This window comes from Arachis hypogaea, chromosome 11, assembly GCF_003086295.3.
Source record: "Arachis hypogaea cultivar Tifrunner chromosome 11, arahy.Tifrunner.gnm2.J5K5, whole genome shotgun sequence".
NCBI lineage: Eukaryota > Viridiplantae > Streptophyta > Magnoliopsida > Fabales > Fabaceae > Arachis > Arachis hypogaea.
The window spans coordinates 137,467,269-137,488,987 of record NC_092046.1 but is presented as its reverse complement, the minus strand read 5'-3'; the positions used below and the strand labels follow the sequence as shown (position 1 = coordinate 137,488,987).

The window sequence follows — 21,719 nt, the reverse complement described above, 5'->3', positions numbered from 1 at the left end:
TCCTCGAGCCCTGTCACTGAAGCAGACATCTCCACTGCAACAAAGAAACAAATGCGTCAGTCGTGAAGCTGGCAAAAACAAATTAAAAGACAACCAACACAAGCACAAAGGCAAAACAACTCACAAATATAACTTCGGGCGACCTCCCGGTCACCCATAAGAAGGTGGGAATTCACATGGTTTTTTCCGAAAATCGCGAATAGCACGTCGGCAATCCTCTTATTCTCAGGGGGCATCCCCTTATAGGTCACCTTGATGAAAGTATTAGACCCCGCCCTAAAGCTCCAGTACGTCGGGATGAGACGTTCTCCTTCTAGCGACAACCAAAAAGGATGACGACCTTTAACGGGACGGACCTTGAAATACTTGTCCTTGAACCCATGATAAGAGTCCTCGAACAAGCCAAATATCCTCCGACCTTGGGCAGATCAGAAAGACAAGAACCCTTTCCTCGCTTTTCCCTCCTTGGAAAGATTGGTAAGATTGAAGAAAAAGAGAAAGACATCAACCGACACCGGCAGCTCGAGATATTCACAAACCATCTCGAAACAACGAATGGAAACCCAGCTGTTCGGATGGAGCTACGACGGCGACACGGATATCCGATTAAGAAGCGACATCTGGAAGTCGGAAAATGGTATGCGAACGCCCACCTGGGTGAACATGGCTTTGTAAAACCAACACCAGTCAGCAATCCGGGGGGAGTGAAAATTGATCTCGTACAGCCGCTCGTGGGGGGCAGGAACGAAAATGTCATAATTGGCCTCCTCGTCTGTCCCGCCACAGAGGTACTCGGCTTGACGAAACTCCGTCAACTCCTCCATCTCCATCTGATTTGGCGAGTCATTCACATCGGAGGTCACCCAGGTGTAGAAGTCGTAGTTCGCGGTGGAAGGAGAAGCCCGGGAAACGACGCGAGGCATACCTACAGTGGGGGTACCACTCCGTTAGTCTATAAGGTCGGGAGTCTGGGAAAAACCCAGAAACTACGTCCATCCAATTCAACAGTTAAAAACCAAGCATGGCTACAGGTACCTATCATGCAAGCTACCTAAAAGCCTACCCTGGAATGGTACTCCTCCCCTAACGCATCTATTTGGCACTAGAACACCATCTACTAACGAAAATCAAAGACCAACAACAGCAAAAACGCAGAACAAAAACAAGCAACAAACATACAACAACAAAGCACAAGAAAGCAGGGATCGAGAGTTACCTAAATTGATTGCAGGAGCTTAGGAGAGAAGGGAGAAATGCAGAAACGCTTGAACGAAGTTTTGGATATCAGGGAGAGAAGAAGATGAGAATAACAAGTATGGGAGAGAGAGAAAGAAGAAACTATTTAAAAACCGCTAAACGAAGCGCGGAAGGGCCAGGGGCAAAATGGTCCTTGCACGCAGGGTTTTGCAACCCATTATGAGCATTTAATGCTCAGCGCAAAGAATGAAGCGACGAACTGTCGCCTCAGCAACCAAGAGACACGCGCGCAGGGGGCACGTCCTCCCTACGGGCGGCCGACCTGACGATGACGCATGGAACGAGAAATAACATGCCATTGATAGCTCTCACGACTATTACTGGCGCGTGGGGGCACTGTTACGGCCTAGCCCAAACTCTCTACAGGTTGGCCCGACCCGAACACCACCCGACCCAGACGGTCGGGCTTGGCACCTCGCAGACGACCCGGACACGCGTCTCTGACAGCTCATCCACTGCTGTGAGGAGGACGCCTCGAAGAAAGTGGGCCTGTCCTTGCAGGGCCCACTTCTGACAATATATGAGGGGAAGGCTTTACCCTTCCCCCGAGGTACGTCACATAACACACCATCCCTTTCCGCCTGCATATTTACTGACAAGAGCGTCGGAGTGTCTTTGCAGGTGGCACCCCCCTTTACACAAAGCATTCGGGGCCTCGCGTACACCTAGCCGGGAGCCCACGACCAGGCGGGACCCCACCGTCCATCAGGATTCCAATCCGAACCGTCCGGTATCCGACTTACCAAACAATAAAATAAATATTTTATATACTAATATGCATAAAATTCAATAAAATTTATGTATTTAAATATTTAATTATACTTTAGAAAAAATTGATATATTTTGAATATAATATTTAAATTTGTAATATTTGTGTTTAGTTAAATTTGGATGTAACTGAGATGTATAATATTATCAAATTTGGATATATGTGAAAATTTAAATAATTATATCTAGAATCGATATAATTTGATAAAATTTGGATCATATTAGTTTTATTTTTATTTTTTATTTAATTTAATTTTATTCAAATAATTTAAAATTATAAAATTTAATTTAAAATTTAAATAGATATAATTTAAAATATTTATATAATTTAATCTAATAACAATAACCATACTCATATTATTATAATCATTTAGTTAATTATGTTTATTCAATTTATAAAAAAGAGCAACTTGATTTTTCTTAAGTAAAAAATTAAAATTTTAAATATGAGCATAACCTTTTTTCTTAAGTTAGGAGAGAGGCTCGAACTCACGATTTTTAGATAAGTATGAAAAAATTATAGTATTTAAGATATAATTTGTTGGTAAGTATAACTTATTTAAATTCAATTTAATTAACATGAATATCAAAATTTTTAATGATATTCCTACTAGACACGAATCTATTCATTAAAGTTTGGGAACATTTGTTCCCATTGAGTTTCTAAAAAATAAAATTATATATGTATGTATATAATATCTTTGTTAATGTGTATTTTTATGGTTGAATAATTATATTAATTTTTTATTATTTGTTCTTTAACATTAAAGGTGAACTTTGAATGTTTTAGTACACAAGTTGTTGATATTGATGATGATGTAAGTATATGTTTAATTTTTTTTAGAAACAAATTAATGACGTGTATAATATCTAAATTTGTAGTAATTAATTATTTAAAATTGTTCCATTACAAAAAAGGAGTATTATCACTCAACAATGATCGTCATCAAGATTGGTTATGTTGTTAACTTGTTATGTTGAAAATTTTTTAATTTGTTTTATTTTAATTTGTATGTTATTTATTTAATGTTTATGTTATTTTATTAAATGTGTTTAAATTGGGTTTAATTTGATACATTTTAGTTGAATTATATAAAATTTTAATTATTTTATCATAGTTGTATATTTTTTTAATTTTTTAAAGTTTAATATCTATAAATATCTACAGGTATCTACCTCTTTTCCAAGAAAAATAAATAGAGATAGTAAGACCATTTTCAGTAGGGAACTCATCTCAATTTCTATTTATGGCCCACTTGTCATAAAAAGTAATTTCACATCAGTTTTTGCGTCATAAACAGTAAATAGGAACTCAAAGCATCTCTTTCTTTTCCATTAGAAGGAACTAACTTTAGTCTCTGTTGTGGTTTCACTTAATTAATTAAAATACTTAAAATTAATATAATTGATTTTTTTCAATAATATTATTTAAATTTATAAATTTAAAAATAATTCACTATTAAAAGATATTAATATTAATAAATTCATATATAACAATAATACATAATATATAATTCGAGATTACACTAATTTATAGTTTTGTGTTTACAACTACTAATTTTACTAATATCGTTAGCATTTAAAATTTTAAAAACAAAAATAACCAACTTAACTAAAAATTATTTTATAAGGTGTCAAAATTAAATTTATTTTTTAATGTAGGTAAATTTAATTAATTATAATTTAATATAATAATATAAATAATATTTAATATTAATTATGAAATAAATAATTAATATAAATTATTAATTGAATAATAATTAAATTAATTATTAAAATTATTAATAAATTAATTATAATTTAATTATTTAATTAATTATTATTTAAATAATTAATATAAATTATTAATTAAATAAAAATATAATTATTTAATATGATTATTTATTATAATTATTATTAACTTAATTATTATTTAATTATTTAATATAATTATTTAATTATTTTAGATTTTATATTATTATTTTTTTTATAATAACTTGGCAAGTGACAAGTTATTATTGGTTGATTAGAGTTCCTAGTTAGAGAGACTCTCACCTTGAAATCTGTGCAAAAACTCAACCCTTCTTCTCTCCAACCGTGCTTTTTTGCTTTTGTCAGAAAATAGAGCCTCAAGATCCACCCATTAGAGTTGCTCTAATAAAAATAGAACAAAAACAAATAATTTACTAAATAAAAATGGGATACGAAAAAAAATCCCCACCCTCGTAAATATCCATTACCAATCCTAATCCTGCCAAATAATTCAAATTCCAAAAATAGCATTATCATAAGATCATACACCACTTACCAACAAAATCCATAGCTTGAATTCACCATCTTCTTGCTGCTTGCCTCTCCTATGGTGAAAACATACCCATCTCTTTCAACCTTATAGTCTGTTTACAATTTAAATTCAGTTTAATGGACATGAGTATCAAAATTTTAATGATATCTTTGCCAGATAAAGATCTATTAGTACGTAGTTTGTCACTCCATGCTTAAAAACAAGTAGAAGTTAAATTATGTATATAAAACAATTTACTCATGAAATCGGAGACCATCTGTTACGGATATGGTCCACGGATTTTATACCCGTTCTCCCCGAATCCGGTTATCCGGGGTCTGACCCGCTTCGCCCTTTCAGAAGGTCCGAAACCGGCCTACTAGAGCTCCTAACCAACTTTCGAATTCAAATGTCTCCCTTATCTTAGCCAAATAAGATAAGATAAGATATTCACCATCACCTATAAATAGAGGATCCAAGTCCCTCCAAGTATTCATTCATTCCTCACACCTTATACCTCTCAAATCTATTCTGACTTGAGCGTCGACGAAGTGTCTTTGCAAGTACCTCCCCCCATTGCTCCAGTCAAGTGATCCGACATCTGCCTCAACCCGCAAATTCTCGATCCATCTCTCAACCCGTACCAGAGACATCTTGTACACCACCTATACACAGGATTCACAACTTGAATTCTCCTTCTTCTTCTGAATTGCAGCTTGCCTCTATCTCGGTGAAGACATGTGCATACTCATCTCTTGCAGCCTTCATGCTGAAATTTTAAATACGTGTATTCTCTATTTAAATTCTGTTTAATTGACTATTAAATTTAATTTAAATAAAAAATATTTATATTTAATATTTTTATTTTTTAATTTAAAATTTTTAAATTATTAATTTTTTCAGTATATTTATTTTTATTAAATTAAATTACATCATTAATTTGAATTATTTCTATCTAAATATTAAATTAAGAATTTGTAATTTTAAATTTTTAAATTATTTGAATAAAATTAAATTATATATATATATATAAATATTCATCCAATTTTATATATGCAATAAGTATTATTATATTGTTAAATAATTAAATGAGATTTATTTATATTTGAGCAGATTATTATTATTATTATTATTATTATTATTATTATTATTATTATTATTATTATCTCAAATTCTATTTTTAATTTTAGAAAATGGAGGTGAAACGATGAAATATAGGTTTATGAAAAAATAAGATGAGCTATAGCAATATGGGCGTTATTTCGCTTTGTATTCTAAAAAAATTATGAGAAAAATATATTTTTCTCAGAAAATTTTTTATCGAACATAATAATAAAATAATTTTTGCGATTTACAAAAAAGTTTTTGTTAAGAAAAATATTAAAATATACTTTTTTTACCTATAAAAAGCTTTTTCAAACAAAAGAATAATATAAATCGAGTAAATACATTTCAAATTTCTCTAAAAAATTTTAGATTCAAAATTTGGTTTTCAATAATTTTTTATTTTTTAATTATCTTATAACATAATTTGTTAAAAATTTATTTATTTAACAAATATATTAAAAATTAGATTGAAAACTACAGGAAAACTAATCTATTCAATGAAAGTAAGTTTTTCTCAATTTATATAGTAATTAAAATTTTTAAAGACCAAAATATCTTTTGCATTATGTAAAAAGTTTTTCTTCAAAAAATAAAAAATATATGTTTCAAATTCCATGAAAAATCCTAATTTTATATTTTTATAACTTTCATGTACATTCTAATATGTGATATTTTTGCACTAAAAAAAAGTTTATAATATTTTTAGTCTAACAACTCAGACTTATACTTTTAACAAATACCTTTAATTATTATTGATTAATTATTAGTCAATAATAATATTTTAAATAAATTATAATAATATTTTAACATTGCTCTTTTATATACATGTAATTCCCATGTGCATTCTATATACAAATATTTTGGAGAAGTTCAAATTTACTATATAGCTTAACTTACATGATACTCTACTAACTGAGACATTTCGATTCAAGCGGTATTTAACTTCTTCAGATATGTGTAAGAGATGTAACAAGGCGCAGGAGACTATGAAGCATTGCCTTAGAGACTATGAACGATCAAAGGCAATTTGGCATATGTTGGATCTTAGTATCCTAGACTCGACGGCTGGTACTGCTCTTGAAGAGTAGTTTCAGAAGGCCTTGGCTAACTAACAATGAGGCGTCCTTTGATACAGGGTTTTGGTGGGTATGGAGACATAGGTGCAATTACATATTCAATACTAACAACCCTTGGACAGACCATAAGGTTGTTGCCTTGGCCAGAATTACCGCCAAGGACTTACAGGTTTACAAGAATCGAAACAATGTCTTTAGGTCTCTTCGAAATTGCTTGTGTTGGGAACCACCGGTAGGCAATAGTTTTAAAATTGCAAGCTTGTATATGGATTCAAATTTAGCGGGATTTTGGTGTATTATTAGAGATTCTAAGCGAGATTGAATCTCGGGCTGCTTTGGAAGCATTCTCCCTGGTCTATCATCAGATGTGAATTATTTGCTGCTTGGAGGGGGCTGGTTTTAGCTTGGGATTGCGGTTTGAGGGATATTATATGTGAAACAGATTGCCTTGATATTCTGCCCATCATGCATGAGCTTACAAGTGGATATTCATTTGAAGTAACAGATTTGGTTCACAAGATTCAGGAGCTTTTATCTCGTCCTTGGCTTATTCACGTTGAATGGGTGTCTCGAGAAGCAAATAGAGTTGCGAATTAGATAGCTAAATATGGTGCCAAGAGTAACTCTATTCATGTTATTTAGTCTAAGCCTTGTATTGATCTCTAACAAATCATCTGCTTGAATATAAAATAGTATTTACTTTGTTTCTTTCTATATTTAGACATCAAAAAAATTCTAATGCGTGACATTTCAGTATTTCACACAATCATTTGCCGAGATGGTTCTCAATTTTTTACATAGCATTTTCCAATTAAATTTGAACTCAGGATGTTATACTATTAAACAAGGAATAAGCTTTCATTTTTATTCATCTGTTGTGCAAAATTGGTTTGACTTAAAATTTTGTTTTTCTCAGATTATTAAAGATAAAATTAGGTGTCCCAAACAGATTGGTTTCAAGGCAATTCTGACTCAAACAACATATCTCTATCTAGTACTCAATTTTCTTCATCTTCTATTAACCTGTTTTCTTCCTTGAATAATAATGATATTGGGGGAACAATTATCAGCATTTTTTTATCCTCCTTTAATTATTTTCTTTTTTCTCATCATCCTCTTTTTATATCTTTTCATTGTCAAAGGTTTGGCTATTGAAATGACTAATGAAGCAGCAAGCACCGGTGATGACCCCATATCTACCAAACAACTAATTTGTGACTTTTTATTGAAATTGTCTCACTATGATTCTCTTTTTTTTTTCTTTTTTTTTCCCCCTCCCCTCACTTGGGGAGATTAATTAAAAGTTTAATAACAGTTACTATGGAATAAAATTAATCTTATCTATAATAATAATAATAATACATATAAACAACTCTAAGAAGCATCATATTGTAAATGATATAAATAAGAATATGACATATATAGTTGAATGATTATTATTAGTTTGAAGATCATTAGTTAATTATGTCCATAGAGGCTCAGGCTCCCAAGCAGAAGCAAGATTGTTGTCATCAATGAAGCAAGACATATCAACATGATTATTATTGTTATTATTATTCTGAGGCTGAATCATCATCATGTGGTGTTGAAGTTGTTGTTCCTGATGTGAAGATTGATGAGTATTACTAGTACTCATTTCCATGCAAATGAGTGCAACCAAATTGGTTTGTTGGCAGTGCATGTTAACAAGCTCAGCTTGTGCTTTTGCCAATTGTGCTTGAAGCTCACTCACTTGCTTTTGAAGTTGGCATATTGCTCCTGCACAACCATAAACTGGGTCCCTAATTCTTGCATTTGCCTCATACACCATGCTGCTGACTGCATCTGCCCTTTGGCTTTCTGGTAGTTCCTGAAAATTCAATCCAATTTTTCTTCTTAGTTGCAAAGAAATTCATTCAACTCTTTCTTGCTTATTTTGCAAACTAGCTAGCAACCTCTTTTGGATAAAATACTCATTTTTGTTAAAAATTATATTTGAGACCTTAAACGGGCGGAACTAGATTAATTTTTAGAGAGAGGCCAAGAAAAAATTTATAATTAACAAAAAATAAAATAAAAATTGTTAAGAAGCTAAACTAAAATTTATGCATAATTTATAAAAAAATTTTTGATAGTTGGAAGAGGTCATTGCTCTCCTTGTTTTGTATGAGGCTTCGTCTCTGACCTCAAATATTATTTTTTCAATAAGTTTTTTTCTTCTATATTTATTAGCAAAATTTTTGAAAAAATTAATCTTTTTCGAAGTAAACTACTCCTTTTAAATCATAAGAGATTTAAGCGTTGAGCCATTGATAATTCTAATAATAAAATATTTAAATTAATTCAATATTAATAATTAGTGATAATTTTTACATGATTCACATCATGAATTATTAGATAATTCAATTAAATATATTAATTCATCTGACGATTCACTATGTGATAGATAATTTAAGTTTTATAAAGAGAATTATTAGGACTCAAATCTTTTATAATAAAAAATACATAATTTTTAGTGGATAGATTCCAAATGTGGGCACCTAATTTTGACCTATGATCCCATATAGTGGTAACACCATGGGAAGCACCAAAAGAGATTGAGAAAGAAAACAGAAAAAGAGAGCTGAATTAAACACCAACCTAACATGTTATTATTTGACTAACCCATTCTTCTTCTTTTTTGTTTAAAATTAATGAAAAAGAAAAAGAAAAAAAAAAGGGAGAAAGGAAAAGTGATTTCAACTTGGTAGAGTTGAAAGAAGAGGGGAATTATTATGCAAAACTTTTATTTGTGTTAGGAAGTTAGAAAACAAGCCATAATCATCAACATGATGTCCATCAATTAGGTACATATTTTGACCAAAAACCCCCTCTTGAAATGGTGATGACACAATTCAATTCAACTGCTAAAATTCTTTGTTTTCTTTGAAGAAAGAATTAAACTTAAAAAATAGAGATTTTGATTTTAGTTTTGATATGTGGGGTACCTGCAAGAACTTGATAATGTTACTTGCTCCAAAGACTCTATGGGCAATGGTGAACTTGAGTGGACCAGTTGGAGGGAAGTAAGGAGCAAGAACACACTTCTCAACGCAGCGGCGACGGAGGATCTTGCAGGCGGCGCAAGGGCTCACCACCACAGGTGGAGGCGGCGACGGCGGAGCAGAGGAAATTGGAGATTGAGATTGTGAATTGGGAGGAGAAGAAGAAGGAGGAGGTGGAGAATTTGAGATCTTTGTGGGGACGTGGATTATTGGAATCGATGAAGAAGAATTGAGTTTGTATTCCATTTTGTTTTGCATGGTATGTGTTTGATTATTTGTCTGAGAGAAAAAAGATGGAAAACAGAGGAGTGTTTTTTTCTGGGTTTTAAGGATTTAAAGAGAGAGAGAGAGGGGTGTGGGGGTGCTATTTATAGAGGACCAAATTGGTGTGGGGTCAAAATTGCTCACTTCATACTACGTATTTAACAAGCTAAATTAATCTTCATCTTCTTCTGTAAAGCGGTATCAGACGTGAAATTTTCAATTAGGTTTTTATATTTTTTTTTAATTAGATTATTGTATTATTTTTTTTAATTAAGTTTTTTTTAGTAGTAATTTACTTAATTTTATAGAGATTCAACTAAAAAAAATTGATATAAAAACTTAAATAAAAAAAAAAAATATAAGGACCTAATTAAAAAAGAATTTGGTGTAAGGACTCAATTAAAAAGAAAAAACATATAAGGACCTAATTGAAAATTTCACAAAACTATAGAGACTAATAGAGTAATTAAACATTTTTTAAATTTTAATAAACTTTTCTAATTAATAATTTTAAGTACTTTTGACAAAACTCTTAAGTATATATGATGGGGTTATATAGAGATTTTATGACATATAAGAATAATTTAATATTATTTTAATGGTCATTCATTTCATGTAACTTTTTTTTTGGATTTTAACCTATAATTAGTGTGTAAACGCGTGCTCAGCACCAAAAAAATTATAAAAGTAAAAAAAAAAAAATTATATACTTCGATATTTAAAATAAAAGTATAAAATAAGTATTATTTTAAAAAATTTATAAAATTATTATAAAATTAAAATTTAACATAAAAAAAAAGTGAGTAATAATTATTTTATATTTTTTAAGGTAAAATAATTATATATTAATATAGAATTTAAAATAAAATTAAAATATTTACATTAGAATACTATTTTTTCAAAGACTTTTTTATAGACAACATTAATGGTTGAATTTGCAACATTCTTACGTGATTCATAAGTAAAATTTTTAAATCTCTCTTACTCTTAATTCTTGAAAGTGTCACATATAGTTGGTCATGTATAAAAACTGGTTGGGGCAAGTACAATCCAACATGAGATAAAGTTTGTCCCTGAGACTTATTAATTGTCATAGCAAATGATACTATTATGGAAAACTATCTTCGTTGGAATCTAACTGGGACGGTTTCATTTGTTGGTACCATATTCATTCTTGGAATCAAAGCAATATGACCAGCATTGTTACCCGTTAAGACTTCACATTCTATTACATGATTTTCAAGCTTCCTAACTTGTAGTCTTGTACCATTATAAAAACTACTGGATTGGTCAATATTTCTCAATAACATCACCGGAACACCAACCTTAAGTATTAACTAGTGTAAAACCTGCGCGTAGCGCGGGCCAAATATTGTTTCATTATAATAATAGATTGGTACTTATCTATTAATAGTAATAGGTGTTACTTTTAATTTAAAAAAGTTTTTATATATAAAACTCATTGTATAGTAATAAGACTTTTCTATCCTTATTTTTCAGAAGCCAAATAATTCTGATATTTTTTTAATTCATATTAACGTATTCTATTTAAATGCAAAAGTTATTACGTTTGTATGTTTAAATAAAAATAAATGTTATAATTAGTCACCAAAAAAAATAAATGTTATAATTTGTTAATTGATATACAATTTAAAAAAATAATATTTTAATAAAAATAATTTATATTATAATTTCACACAACGAATATTAACTAATCTAAGTGACGTTTAAATATATTATTAGAACCGTATTTAATCAATTTTATTAATTAATCTAAGTGACGTTTAGATATATTATTAGAACCGAATTTAATCAACTTTATTGTATTATGTGTAGTTTGTTTATTAAAAAAAAATAATATATATTTATTGATAGAAATAATTTATTTATGTTTAATCCGATTAATTTATATCTTTCTAAAAAAAATTTAAATGATAACCTTTAAAATATATTTTAACCAAATTTTAAAAATGTTAGATAAATTAACCATTCCAAATGTTTTTTCTAGTATGTATGTCATTATTGGTGCATGTTATTTCATACATCTATATTATTTGTTATTTTCTTAATTTATGCGGAAAAGATCTCATATATGAATAACAAAATTTTTTACATGTTACACGAATTGAGTGGTTAATATACTTTTATTATTTTGATATTTAATTTAATTATAAAAATAAGTATATATGAATTTTATGGTAGTTAATAATTTTTATTTTTTTAATAATTTTTTCAAATAATTTGTTTTGAGCACATTTTAATTAATTAAAAAAAATAAATAAGTAAATGTGTTTGTTGTTATATATGTCGACCGTCTTTCTTCGTCTTTCTTCACCGTTGTTCTCTTATTCTTCTGTCATCTCTTTCTTCAACCGTCATTTTCTTTGTTCGTCGTCACCTTCTTCTCTGTGACCGTCGGTTTCTTTCTCTCTCTTTCCTTCTTTTCTTTCTTCACCGTTTAACTAACATATATATGAAGACAGTTGTAACAAAATCATTTCGAATTTCAATTTGAATCAAAATCCCGCCAATTGTTTTGTTCATAGATCTTCAGATTTTTTATTACTTTATTAATATTAATTTTTGTTGTTTTGCCATTTGTCATGCAACCAAGAGTAACACTTGTCAATTATACAAACTGCCACTTGTCAAGCAACTAACCTACTACTACTCTCTTATTATATATTAATAGAAGATTTATGTGAAGGCAAACCAGAGCAATTTATGCTATTCAATAATTCAGGACCATAGAGATCTAGTTGACTCTCCATATTCCCTTCATCCATACAAATGGAATGCGAACTAAGATATAATTTTTTTTCCTCCAGGAATGATAGCCATCAGATGGTTGTTGACCTCTTCAACGATGTCTAGTGTGGGAGCCAGTATAGTTCTTGCTTTGAAAAAATCTTTTGAGGACATGTTTTCCAAAATATTTGGATAAGAAAAATGAACCAACTCATCAAATGCCTGGTTCGAAGAAGGAATAACAATATCTCCTGGAAGACATATCTCAGATTCACCATCCATATTGTCACCTATTAGACCATCACCAACTTTCAATAACCACTCACCAAATTGCTCTATCTCATCTTGATCTGAAGCAGTCGTCCCTACAGAGAGTCTCATATTTTTTGTTAGTTTGAGCATTTGACAAAACTTCCAAAGGTAAGACGAATTCACGATTGAATAAACGATATCTTGTCTCGATCCTCGTTGAATGACAGGAAGAATTTGTCTAAAGTCTCAACCTAGTACAATCACTTTTCTTCCAAAAGGAAAATCTTTGCTATATGTTGGAGAACACCTCATAATATCACCCAAGCATTTATCAAGCGCTTCATAGCAGTACCTACTAACCATTGGAGCCTCATCCCAAATTATAAGTTTGGCTTTCAACAGCAACATTACTTGAGGGGAACCAAGTTTGATGTTACTTACAGAATCCTCAGTTATATTCAGCGGTATTTTGAACCTTGAGTGTGCCGTTCTTCCATTGGGAAGAAGTAAAGATGCAATACCACTTGAAGCAACGTTTAACACTATATCACCCCTTGAGCGAATCTCAACAGACATAAGGTTCCAGAGAAATGTTTTTCCAGTACCCCCATGACCATACACAAAGAAAAAACCCCTTCATCACAATACACAGCTGTAACAATTTTATCAAATGCATATCTCTACTCAGGTGTTGCGATGGCTAACATGTTTAAGGCATTTTTCTTTAAATCATCCCTGTTAAAGTTTAGCTCTTCCCTAAAAACCCTTTCGGTTAACAAAGAACTATCAACTTCAGTTGCTAAAGGCATAGGAGGATAGTCTTTCAAGGTTTTACCATAGGAATGTAAGATCTTGTCTATATCCATTAAGCACAACTGCTTAATCTCATCATCTGACATTGTTAACTCTGCATATTATACGATACTGTAAAAATTCAATCAAACTAAAAATGATCAATAAGGAATAACTTTTATCATTGTAATTAATAAAAAATCACCGCTCATGTTCATCATAGCTCTCTGTCGATACAAAATATCATCTGAGAGTTCATGCCAACATCTATCCCAGACATGTTCTGGTCTTGAGATATTGTTGGATGTTAATAGAATGACAAATAACCTCCTAACATATGATCCTGAGGCCCATGAGCTTGCTTCCTTAATTGCATCAATGAATTCTTTGTCATCTTGCAAGAGTCCAAGGGCGAAGCATGCATCTTTATACGTAGCGTAAATTGTTCCTCCTACTGTTCTTATATCTCAAAAACTCATACATCCTCTTTGAGTATTCAAGAGAAGTCGTTGGTAATATTCTTCGGTATTTGCTGCAAAAAACTTAGTTAAAATCCCATTTTTAAGTTGTTAAATGGATTAAGCTACGCTATTTTAATTATTATGTAGCTACACATCCGCATAAGAATAATTTTCCTAAAAAATATAGAAAAATAAAAAATTGTATAATCTACAGATTATAACTGTTGAAAGTTATTTGAACATTTATTTTCTAGTGTAGATAAATCAAATAAAATGGACGTGGGGTACAGGCTGTTAAGATTTTAAATTTAAATCATTAAATAAGTAAGATCAAAATTGAATATAAACGCATCATTACCTGCAGGTACATGAGTCAACCTTCCAATTGCGAAGCCTTTCTTTCGAGGAAACCACTTTGAAGAATCGTCCTTCCAAACAAACTTGGTTGGAAACTCAGCATAAGTCAGACTTCGAGCATAGGGATATGACATGTTTGCCGCCATCCATTCCAAAAATATGAACTTATGAGATATTTCTCTTTCGAAGATATCATTCACATTAGAAGTTTCACCATAAACCACACGTTGCTCATCCTCCAAATGGAATGGAAGTCTAATCACAAATGGTTCTTTCTCTTGGATTTCGTATCCAAATAGATGCCAGACTGCCTCACATGCCGAAATGTACCTACAATCGTAGTAATTCCTAATTTCGCCAACAACTTGTGTGGCTTCTGACGGATCACCAGCATTGTATAGAGTAGCTGTTACGCGGTCATTACCCTTGTGTACATACTTAAACAGATACTTAATAGAACTTGTTTGGCATGTGTATTCTACATTTATGTGGCACCCGAACTTGAGCAACAATTTTGGATTATACAGAACAATGAACTTATTGTCTAGTACACATTCCATTTTCTTCACTGTTCGACCGTTATCAGTACGCCTATATTTGGGAAATCCGGCCTCATCAATGAGTGTTCGCTGCCTAAACTCTTTAGGATAGAACTTTGAACAGGATCCATTCTTCATGCAAGGTGAATTCTTGTTGTATGGACCACATGGACCATGTACCATGTAATTTTGAACAGCTCCATGTAGATTTGGCCTTTTATTTTCATCAGGAATCTCAGTTGTTATATGTTTGTCTATGTCATCTAGTGTTTGTGGCTTGAACTCGTTACTCATGAATAAAAGAATATGTGCATGCGGATGCTCTCTCTTTTGAAACTCTACAGTGTAAACGTCTGAAAATTGAAAAAGACAAATGAGCAAAGAATTACAACATAAGATTTTAATAAAGCATTGCATAAACACAGAATTACATCCCAAAATTTTGCCAAAGATTTTTCCCTCTTTGAGATCATCAATCAAACCATCAAGCTTGATCTTGAAAACTCGACATAATATATCAGGACGGTCTTCTGCCTTCAATCCAATGGAAGTTGCTTCTCTTTTTATCTCATCCCATTCAGGGTTACAGGCCATGGTGATGAAATAGCTAGGATATCCTACATATCTGCAAATTGCAAATGCATCTTTATAATTATTCATCATATACCTAGGTCCACCGGTAAAAGTACTGGGAAGAATGATTCTTTTGCCAAGCCTTGCAGCATCTACATCCCCGTTTATAAGACTTTCATGCAGACATTTGTATTTATCAACCCTCAATTGTGGTTGTTTACACCTAAAGAATTTTAACCTCTCTGATTCTACCATTGTGTAGGCATCTACCAGAAACTGTTGGAATAATCTCTTTGATCTCAGAATTAACGGAGATTCACCTGTCCTTTTCTGTAGTCGAAAAGCAAAGAATTGTCACAAAGTGATTGTTTTGTTTTTCTTTGTAGGCCTAGCGGAGATAGAATCTAATGTTGTAATACCCAAACGAAATCCATCCTCCCCATATGAAAACAACAATGGATATTGCAAGGCTAAATAAGATGGATGAAAAACATCAATCGGCTGGAGCTTTCTAGATTGACTCTCTATAATAATATCTCTATCTTTGCTAAGTTGTTCGACATCGCCAATAATCAATGCAGCCACTTCAGATGCAGATGGCAAGTTATATGTCCTGCCATCTGTAGTCTTTTTACTAATCAATTTAAGCTTTATGTTTGTGCAATTTTTTTGTTGGTACCTATTTCTTGCATAGTGAAAACTCTTTGCCAAACTATTATATTTGTCTAGCATGTTTCTTAATATTGCCACAATTTTTCTATCCCGCTCATTTATAGCTTCATTGGAATTGTAACAAAAAAAACAATAAAATTTATGTTATTTTCTCTCACAGATAAGAAATAACTAAAAAATTTGACTGGTTGCATGAAAATTACCGAAGTGTGCCTATTCGATTATCAATCTCATTTTTTGTGTATGATAAAATTATATTATATATGGGTCGCATGCAATTGGGATTAGGGTTTTAAATTATATATATTAATGAATTAGTTTAGAGACTTACCATGATTACAATGAAATAATTACATATACGAATAATTATTCTAACTTATAAAGAGACTATTTGTGATTGATCAAATTTTCTACACGTATTTTGGTAAATGAAGAGATTGATTAAAAAAAAAGGTCTTATTTCTGATCATTGAATATATTCTTTCTATTTTAAAATAATTCTTGCTTTAATTTTAAATTTTATATTTATTAAAAAATTAAAATATTCATTGAAAAATTAAAGTAAAAGCCGTACTTATTTTAAAAATGAAGAAGTATACGGTAATGATGATGATAATGAATGAACAAAAGATTTCAATAATGCATGATTTATTCCCAAGTTTTCAGAGTAGTAATCACGTCCATGTGAGAGAGGGGATTCCAATGCAAGGTTTAAGATATTCCGAGACCGAGCATGCTGTGCATAGTTGAATCTCACTCAACTCTCCTTCAATTGCCAACATATTATCACCACCACTAATATTACATTTATTTCTTCAACGGGCTTTCATTTTTTTATATAATTATTCAAATACTAATAATAATAATAAGTATTTATTAAAGGAAAACACACTCAAATCTTGGATTAAATAAACAAATACACGAAACAACTCTTGTATCAAGTCCTAAGAGATAAATTAATGGCAACACAAAGATTAAAGAGAAATAAGCTACTCATATATGATAGATCCTAATCACTCTCAAACAACCATAGTTTATTCAAATAATAGTTTAAATAAATTATTCTCATATATTATAAATTGAACTGTGTAGAGGCATGATGATTTAGTCCTCCATCACAACTCACTTCCCTTTCTTAGATTTGGATGAAACTGACTCCTCTCCAACCTCTTCCATATGTTTCTTAGCTCCAAGAATCTTAAAATTATGTTTCTCATCAACTGCAGGTGATGGAGTTGACTCACTCTCATAAGCCTACGATACGCCATTATATACCAATAATAATAAGAATAATAATATTTTAGTGACTATATAGACTAAGAGCATCATTGTAACAATTTAAATTGGAAATTATTTGACACAAACCTTAGAAGTGTCGTATGGACCAGTAGACAAACTCAATAGTTCAGAATTTTCATGCGACAAAAGGCCCTACAAAACAATTGATTCAATAAAAAGACATCATCAAAATCTGGTTGATCTATTTCTGCAATACCGAAACAAAAGAGAAAGTTATTAGCTAGAGGAGGTTACAAGGTCAGGATTGTATTTATCTAGGAAAGCAGAGACCAAAGAATTCTCATTAGTCATTCTCAGCACATGAATCCATAAGAGTTCAGATTCCTCATCTTGAGTTGCACTTTGAAGATGAACTTAATATCCCTAAGCTTATTAATCTCTTCGGGACAGGAATTTTTCTCAACACCCTTCACAGTTAGCGAAAAAAAGTTCATTCATGCTCTCATAAATAATAAAAAATTAAGGTATAGTTCAAAACAAATAACAAAAAAAAGTGAATATGACATCAAACCTTAGTCACACAAGACTGTCTAAGGTCATTGGCAGAAACTCCAAGAAACTTTGCAGCTTCTCCATCGAACAAAACAAAAGAGGCAGCATCGGTGTGGTCTATCACCCTTATGTGGATGTTGTACCTATTATTCACCAAAGAATTTATAATTCAAGAACAATATACTACATAAATTATACCAACAATCAGACTATCTATACTATGTTATTATTGAATTGGACGCAAATGGTTTTTTAATGGCTTATCCAAGAGTCTCCATCCCACACAGGAGAATAGTTTAACAACACATCACAACCCCAAAAAGCATGACCCACAAAAAATAATATGTACAATTTGATATACCTATCCACCTCTAAATGACAATGAAACCCTTTCATTTGGTTAATTATGTTTAACTCTTGCTATATGTTATGCTTTGAGAGAGATGGTTAGCCTTATTTAAAATCAATTATCTTTAACCTATTAGGCTAACTGAATCACGAATGATAGAATTTAACAACAAAATTTATCAAGAAATAATACAAATAATTAGTTTATACCATTATTTTCTTAGACAAAGAGTATGTAGTGTGTCAATGTTAAAGAAGTATCGTGAGTCATACCTTAGCACATAGAACCTGTAGTCTTCAACGCAATTGGGATAGAATATCTTTTCTCAAGTTCCCTTAAGCCACGACGACACTTCTTACATCCTGTGTACCACCAACCAAACTCGGTCTCAACTTCCTTAATCGTCCTGGCAGTAACAAATACAGCATCCTAAAATCAATGGATGCAAGGGTACAACACAATAATTGAGATTATGATCAAACAAACATTAGACATAATAATTGAAAAAAAGGAAGACTAATAAAGAAAGGATTTTACCTGATTATGCTCCCTTATCTCGGCAATTGTTTTGTAGACTGACAGACGCAAAAAGTCTTCCTCAATTGAAACAGGTTGATCATAGACCAGCGGCATTATGCCTTGTCTGCCAACAGGATCCAATTTGTTCACCCTTGCATTTTTAAATCAGAATTTATGAAATTTGTTAATAGTTAAATAATCAAAAGCCTAGTATAAATATTCTGCTGGCCACACTACTGATCTATACACTGTACCTTGCAAAGAAATCCCTGGCAGCTGGAAACTCAACATTGATAAACAGTTTCGAATTGTAGTTTGTGTTGGAAACACTCATGACTCCTACAAAAAGACATAACAAATTAAAGAAAATACCAGAAGCATATGATGACACAAAACATGCATTCAAATACCAGTAAAATAAACAAACTACTAAAATTTCATCTTGCCCATTTGGAGAATAACCACATAGGTAAGACACGGTGTTCCTCTAGATATTTGAGCAAGTCAAAAGCAAAAGTCTGCCACAACGTTACCCTTAATTTTTGTCCACCCCTATAAGAAATAGCAATGCTTGTAAAGTAAAGAGAGGCACAAAATTGTAAAATAAGATTTTAAAACAAAAGCCACTATCAAAAAGATATTAAGCATTACTCAAGATCATCAAGTTTTATGGTGATATAACTTGACGGCTTCCTGTCCTGTGTGAACTCGACCAAGTTACCCTTAGAGGCAAGCTGACCTATCACATCTACAAAATAAAGGCACCAATCTTTCCATTAACAAAACTATATCTGCTCAAATTTTTGTCCAAAAATGACATATTTTTTCCAAAGTTTCATCCATGTTGAAATCAGATTTTTTAATTTTCTTAAAAATAAAAATATAAAAGACTGTTAATAAATAGTTAGAGCCTAGAAATCGAAGTTCATGAAGAAACAAAAAATAAATATGTTAGTACTTGTTACCAACGATTCCTTTAAAGGTACTAATTCTTTAGTTGCTATATATATGAAATCTGTGTTTAGATGTGTTAAAATAAAACGCATAATAATAGAAAACAAAGCCAATAACAAACTGAAGAATAATTTTACTAAATAATACAATTTTTTTAATACTATACCTATAACAAAAAATGACGCATCAGCCAATTCAAATGACATACATTAAATATAGACATATTATGTAATACAAAAATTATGATAAATTATTTTGCGTTAAATATAGACCTCAAAGAATTAAACAACACATGCGTTATAGATTACTCTAAGACAAAGTACTTACCAACTAAATAACCACCTTCTTTAGACTCCGCATGAATTTTTTTTAACGGAACAAAATTGAATCCGTTCAATGGAACTAAGGAATCTTGTACCGGACGCACAATCGTGTCCCTCTTGAAGTTGATTCTAAATTCGTGTCTAGTATGCTTAAATTTGATGGTATTCAAAGCAACTGCAAAATTAGTGAACACGTACACGTTGCCCTCAGCGAGTAGGCCCTCAATGATAGGAACAAATATGCCTTTAATAGAGCATTGAATTGTATCCCCCTGAATGCATTAGTTTTATAGAGTCATAGATAAATGAGGTTTATTGCTCAGTCATTACGAAAATAAATCTCAAATGCAAAGAGAAGATTTTACCTCTTCGTCAAGGACAACCATCTCAATAGGTGCCTTCACCCCAGAATTTGCAAAGTGAGAAACAGTCCAAAGTCTAATGACATGTACTTTGAGCTTTCACACCTTATGCTCTGGACCAGCATTGATACACTTGATGAGATCATACCTAAAAATCAAAGTCCTCATATTTAGTGAAAGATAAAAAAAATATTGTGAAATTCACCACATGGCACATGAACTCACCTAGCTGCCATTGCTACCTGCCACAACAAAATTACTCAAATATTATGAATTTCAGTATGGTGATCAAGGTTCTGAAAACCGGACCGGACCGGCCGGTTCGACCAATTTAACCGCGAACCGACGACGCAAGCGGTCCGGTCCTCCTCTAATAACCGCCAGACAAAAAACCGTTTGAAAATCGGTGAACCGGTCAAAAACCGGCCGGTTGGGCCGGACCGGTGACCAGCCGGTTCTTCTAAATGGCGCCGTTTTTGTAATTGTTTAAAAACATAAAAATTGAAACCCGACCCGACCCAGGACCCACTCGCGAACCCAACCCCCTTCTTCCCACGAGCCCCATTCGTTCATCTCAGTCTCACAGTGAACCCTAGCCCTCCTCCTCTGAACTGAAGCATTCCCAGGCTCCCAGCCCAGTAGCCCTCCATCGTCGCCGCAGTCTCAGGTTGTCAGCGCCACCGCCGACGCCTAGTTCCCAGCCCAGTGAACCCTAGCCCTCTGAACTCTGAACTGAAGCATTCCCAGGCTCCCAGCCCAGTAGCCCTCCATCGAACCCAGGTGAGTGAGTCGTTGTCTTCAATGTTCATCTTCTCTGAACTTCCTCTGCTCATCTTCTTCGTTCTTCGTTCCTCTGCTTAATTCTGGTCTTCTATTTTATTGTATTCCAATTTAATGACCTCTCTTCTCTTTCTCTCTCTCTTTCTTCCCTTTCTTCTCCTACATTTCTCCTTCATTTCTGCTGTTTCTGCGACAGCGACCTTGCTGCGCCACAGCCAGCCCTAGGCCGCGCCCTCCTAGTCCGGCGAGCACCAGCAGCGGCGGACCTCTGTGCCGCTGCAACCCTCTCCACCTCGCCTTCACCTTCCTTCCCCCATTCTTCTTCTACAACGCAGGTTCTACCCCCAAGCTCCCTGCCCTGTTCCCTTTTTACTGCCTTATTTTACTTGCTTTCAATTCTGTTCTGGATTTTTATTCGAGTCACTAGAAGGCTTTAGATTAGCTGACTTCTGTTTTCTGGTTTGAATGTTGTTGTTGACTGGCTGAGTA

At 32.3% G+C, this 21,719-nt stretch overlaps 3 protein-coding genes across 3 annotated transcripts; all 3 read right to left on the bottom strand.

The window, feature by feature from the left end:
• Nucleotides 1-7,792: 7,792 nt before the first annotated feature.
• Nucleotides 7,793-9,884, bottom strand: LOC112722875 (LOB domain-containing protein 4). Its single transcript, XM_025774055.2, has 2 exons — nt 9,438-9,884; nt 7,793-8,320 (listed from the first exon to the last, which is right to left on the bottom strand). Exons 1-2 carry the CDS (start codon nt 9,750-9,752, stop codon nt 7,934-7,936), a joined length of 702 nt encoding a protein of 233 aa, XP_025629840.1. The 5' UTR covers nt 9,753-9,884; the 3' UTR covers nt 7,793-7,933.
• Nucleotides 9,885-13,438: 3,554 nt separating this feature from the next.
• On the bottom strand, nt 13,439-15,735 carry LOC140176232 (uncharacterized). Its single transcript, XM_072206159.1, has 4 exons — nt 15,575-15,735; nt 15,339-15,532; nt 14,370-15,260; nt 13,439-13,665 (listed from the first exon to the last, which is right to left on the bottom strand). Exons 1-4 carry the CDS (start codon nt 15,733-15,735, stop codon nt 13,439-13,441), a joined length of 1,473 nt encoding a protein of 490 aa, XP_072062260.1.
• A 1,539-nt stretch (nt 15,736-17,274) lies between these two features.
• On the bottom strand, nt 17,275-21,100 carry LOC140176231 (uncharacterized). Its single transcript, XM_072206158.1, has 10 exons — nt 21,035-21,100; nt 20,676-20,692; nt 20,454-20,526; nt 20,093-20,360; nt 19,066-19,150; nt 18,830-18,962; nt 18,573-18,721; nt 17,963-18,086; nt 17,518-17,583; nt 17,275-17,406 (listed from the first exon to the last, which is right to left on the bottom strand). Exons 1-10 carry the CDS (start codon nt 21,098-21,100, stop codon nt 17,275-17,277), a joined length of 1,113 nt encoding a protein of 370 aa, XP_072062259.1.
• Between the last annotated feature and the right edge of the window lie 619 nt (nt 21,101-21,719).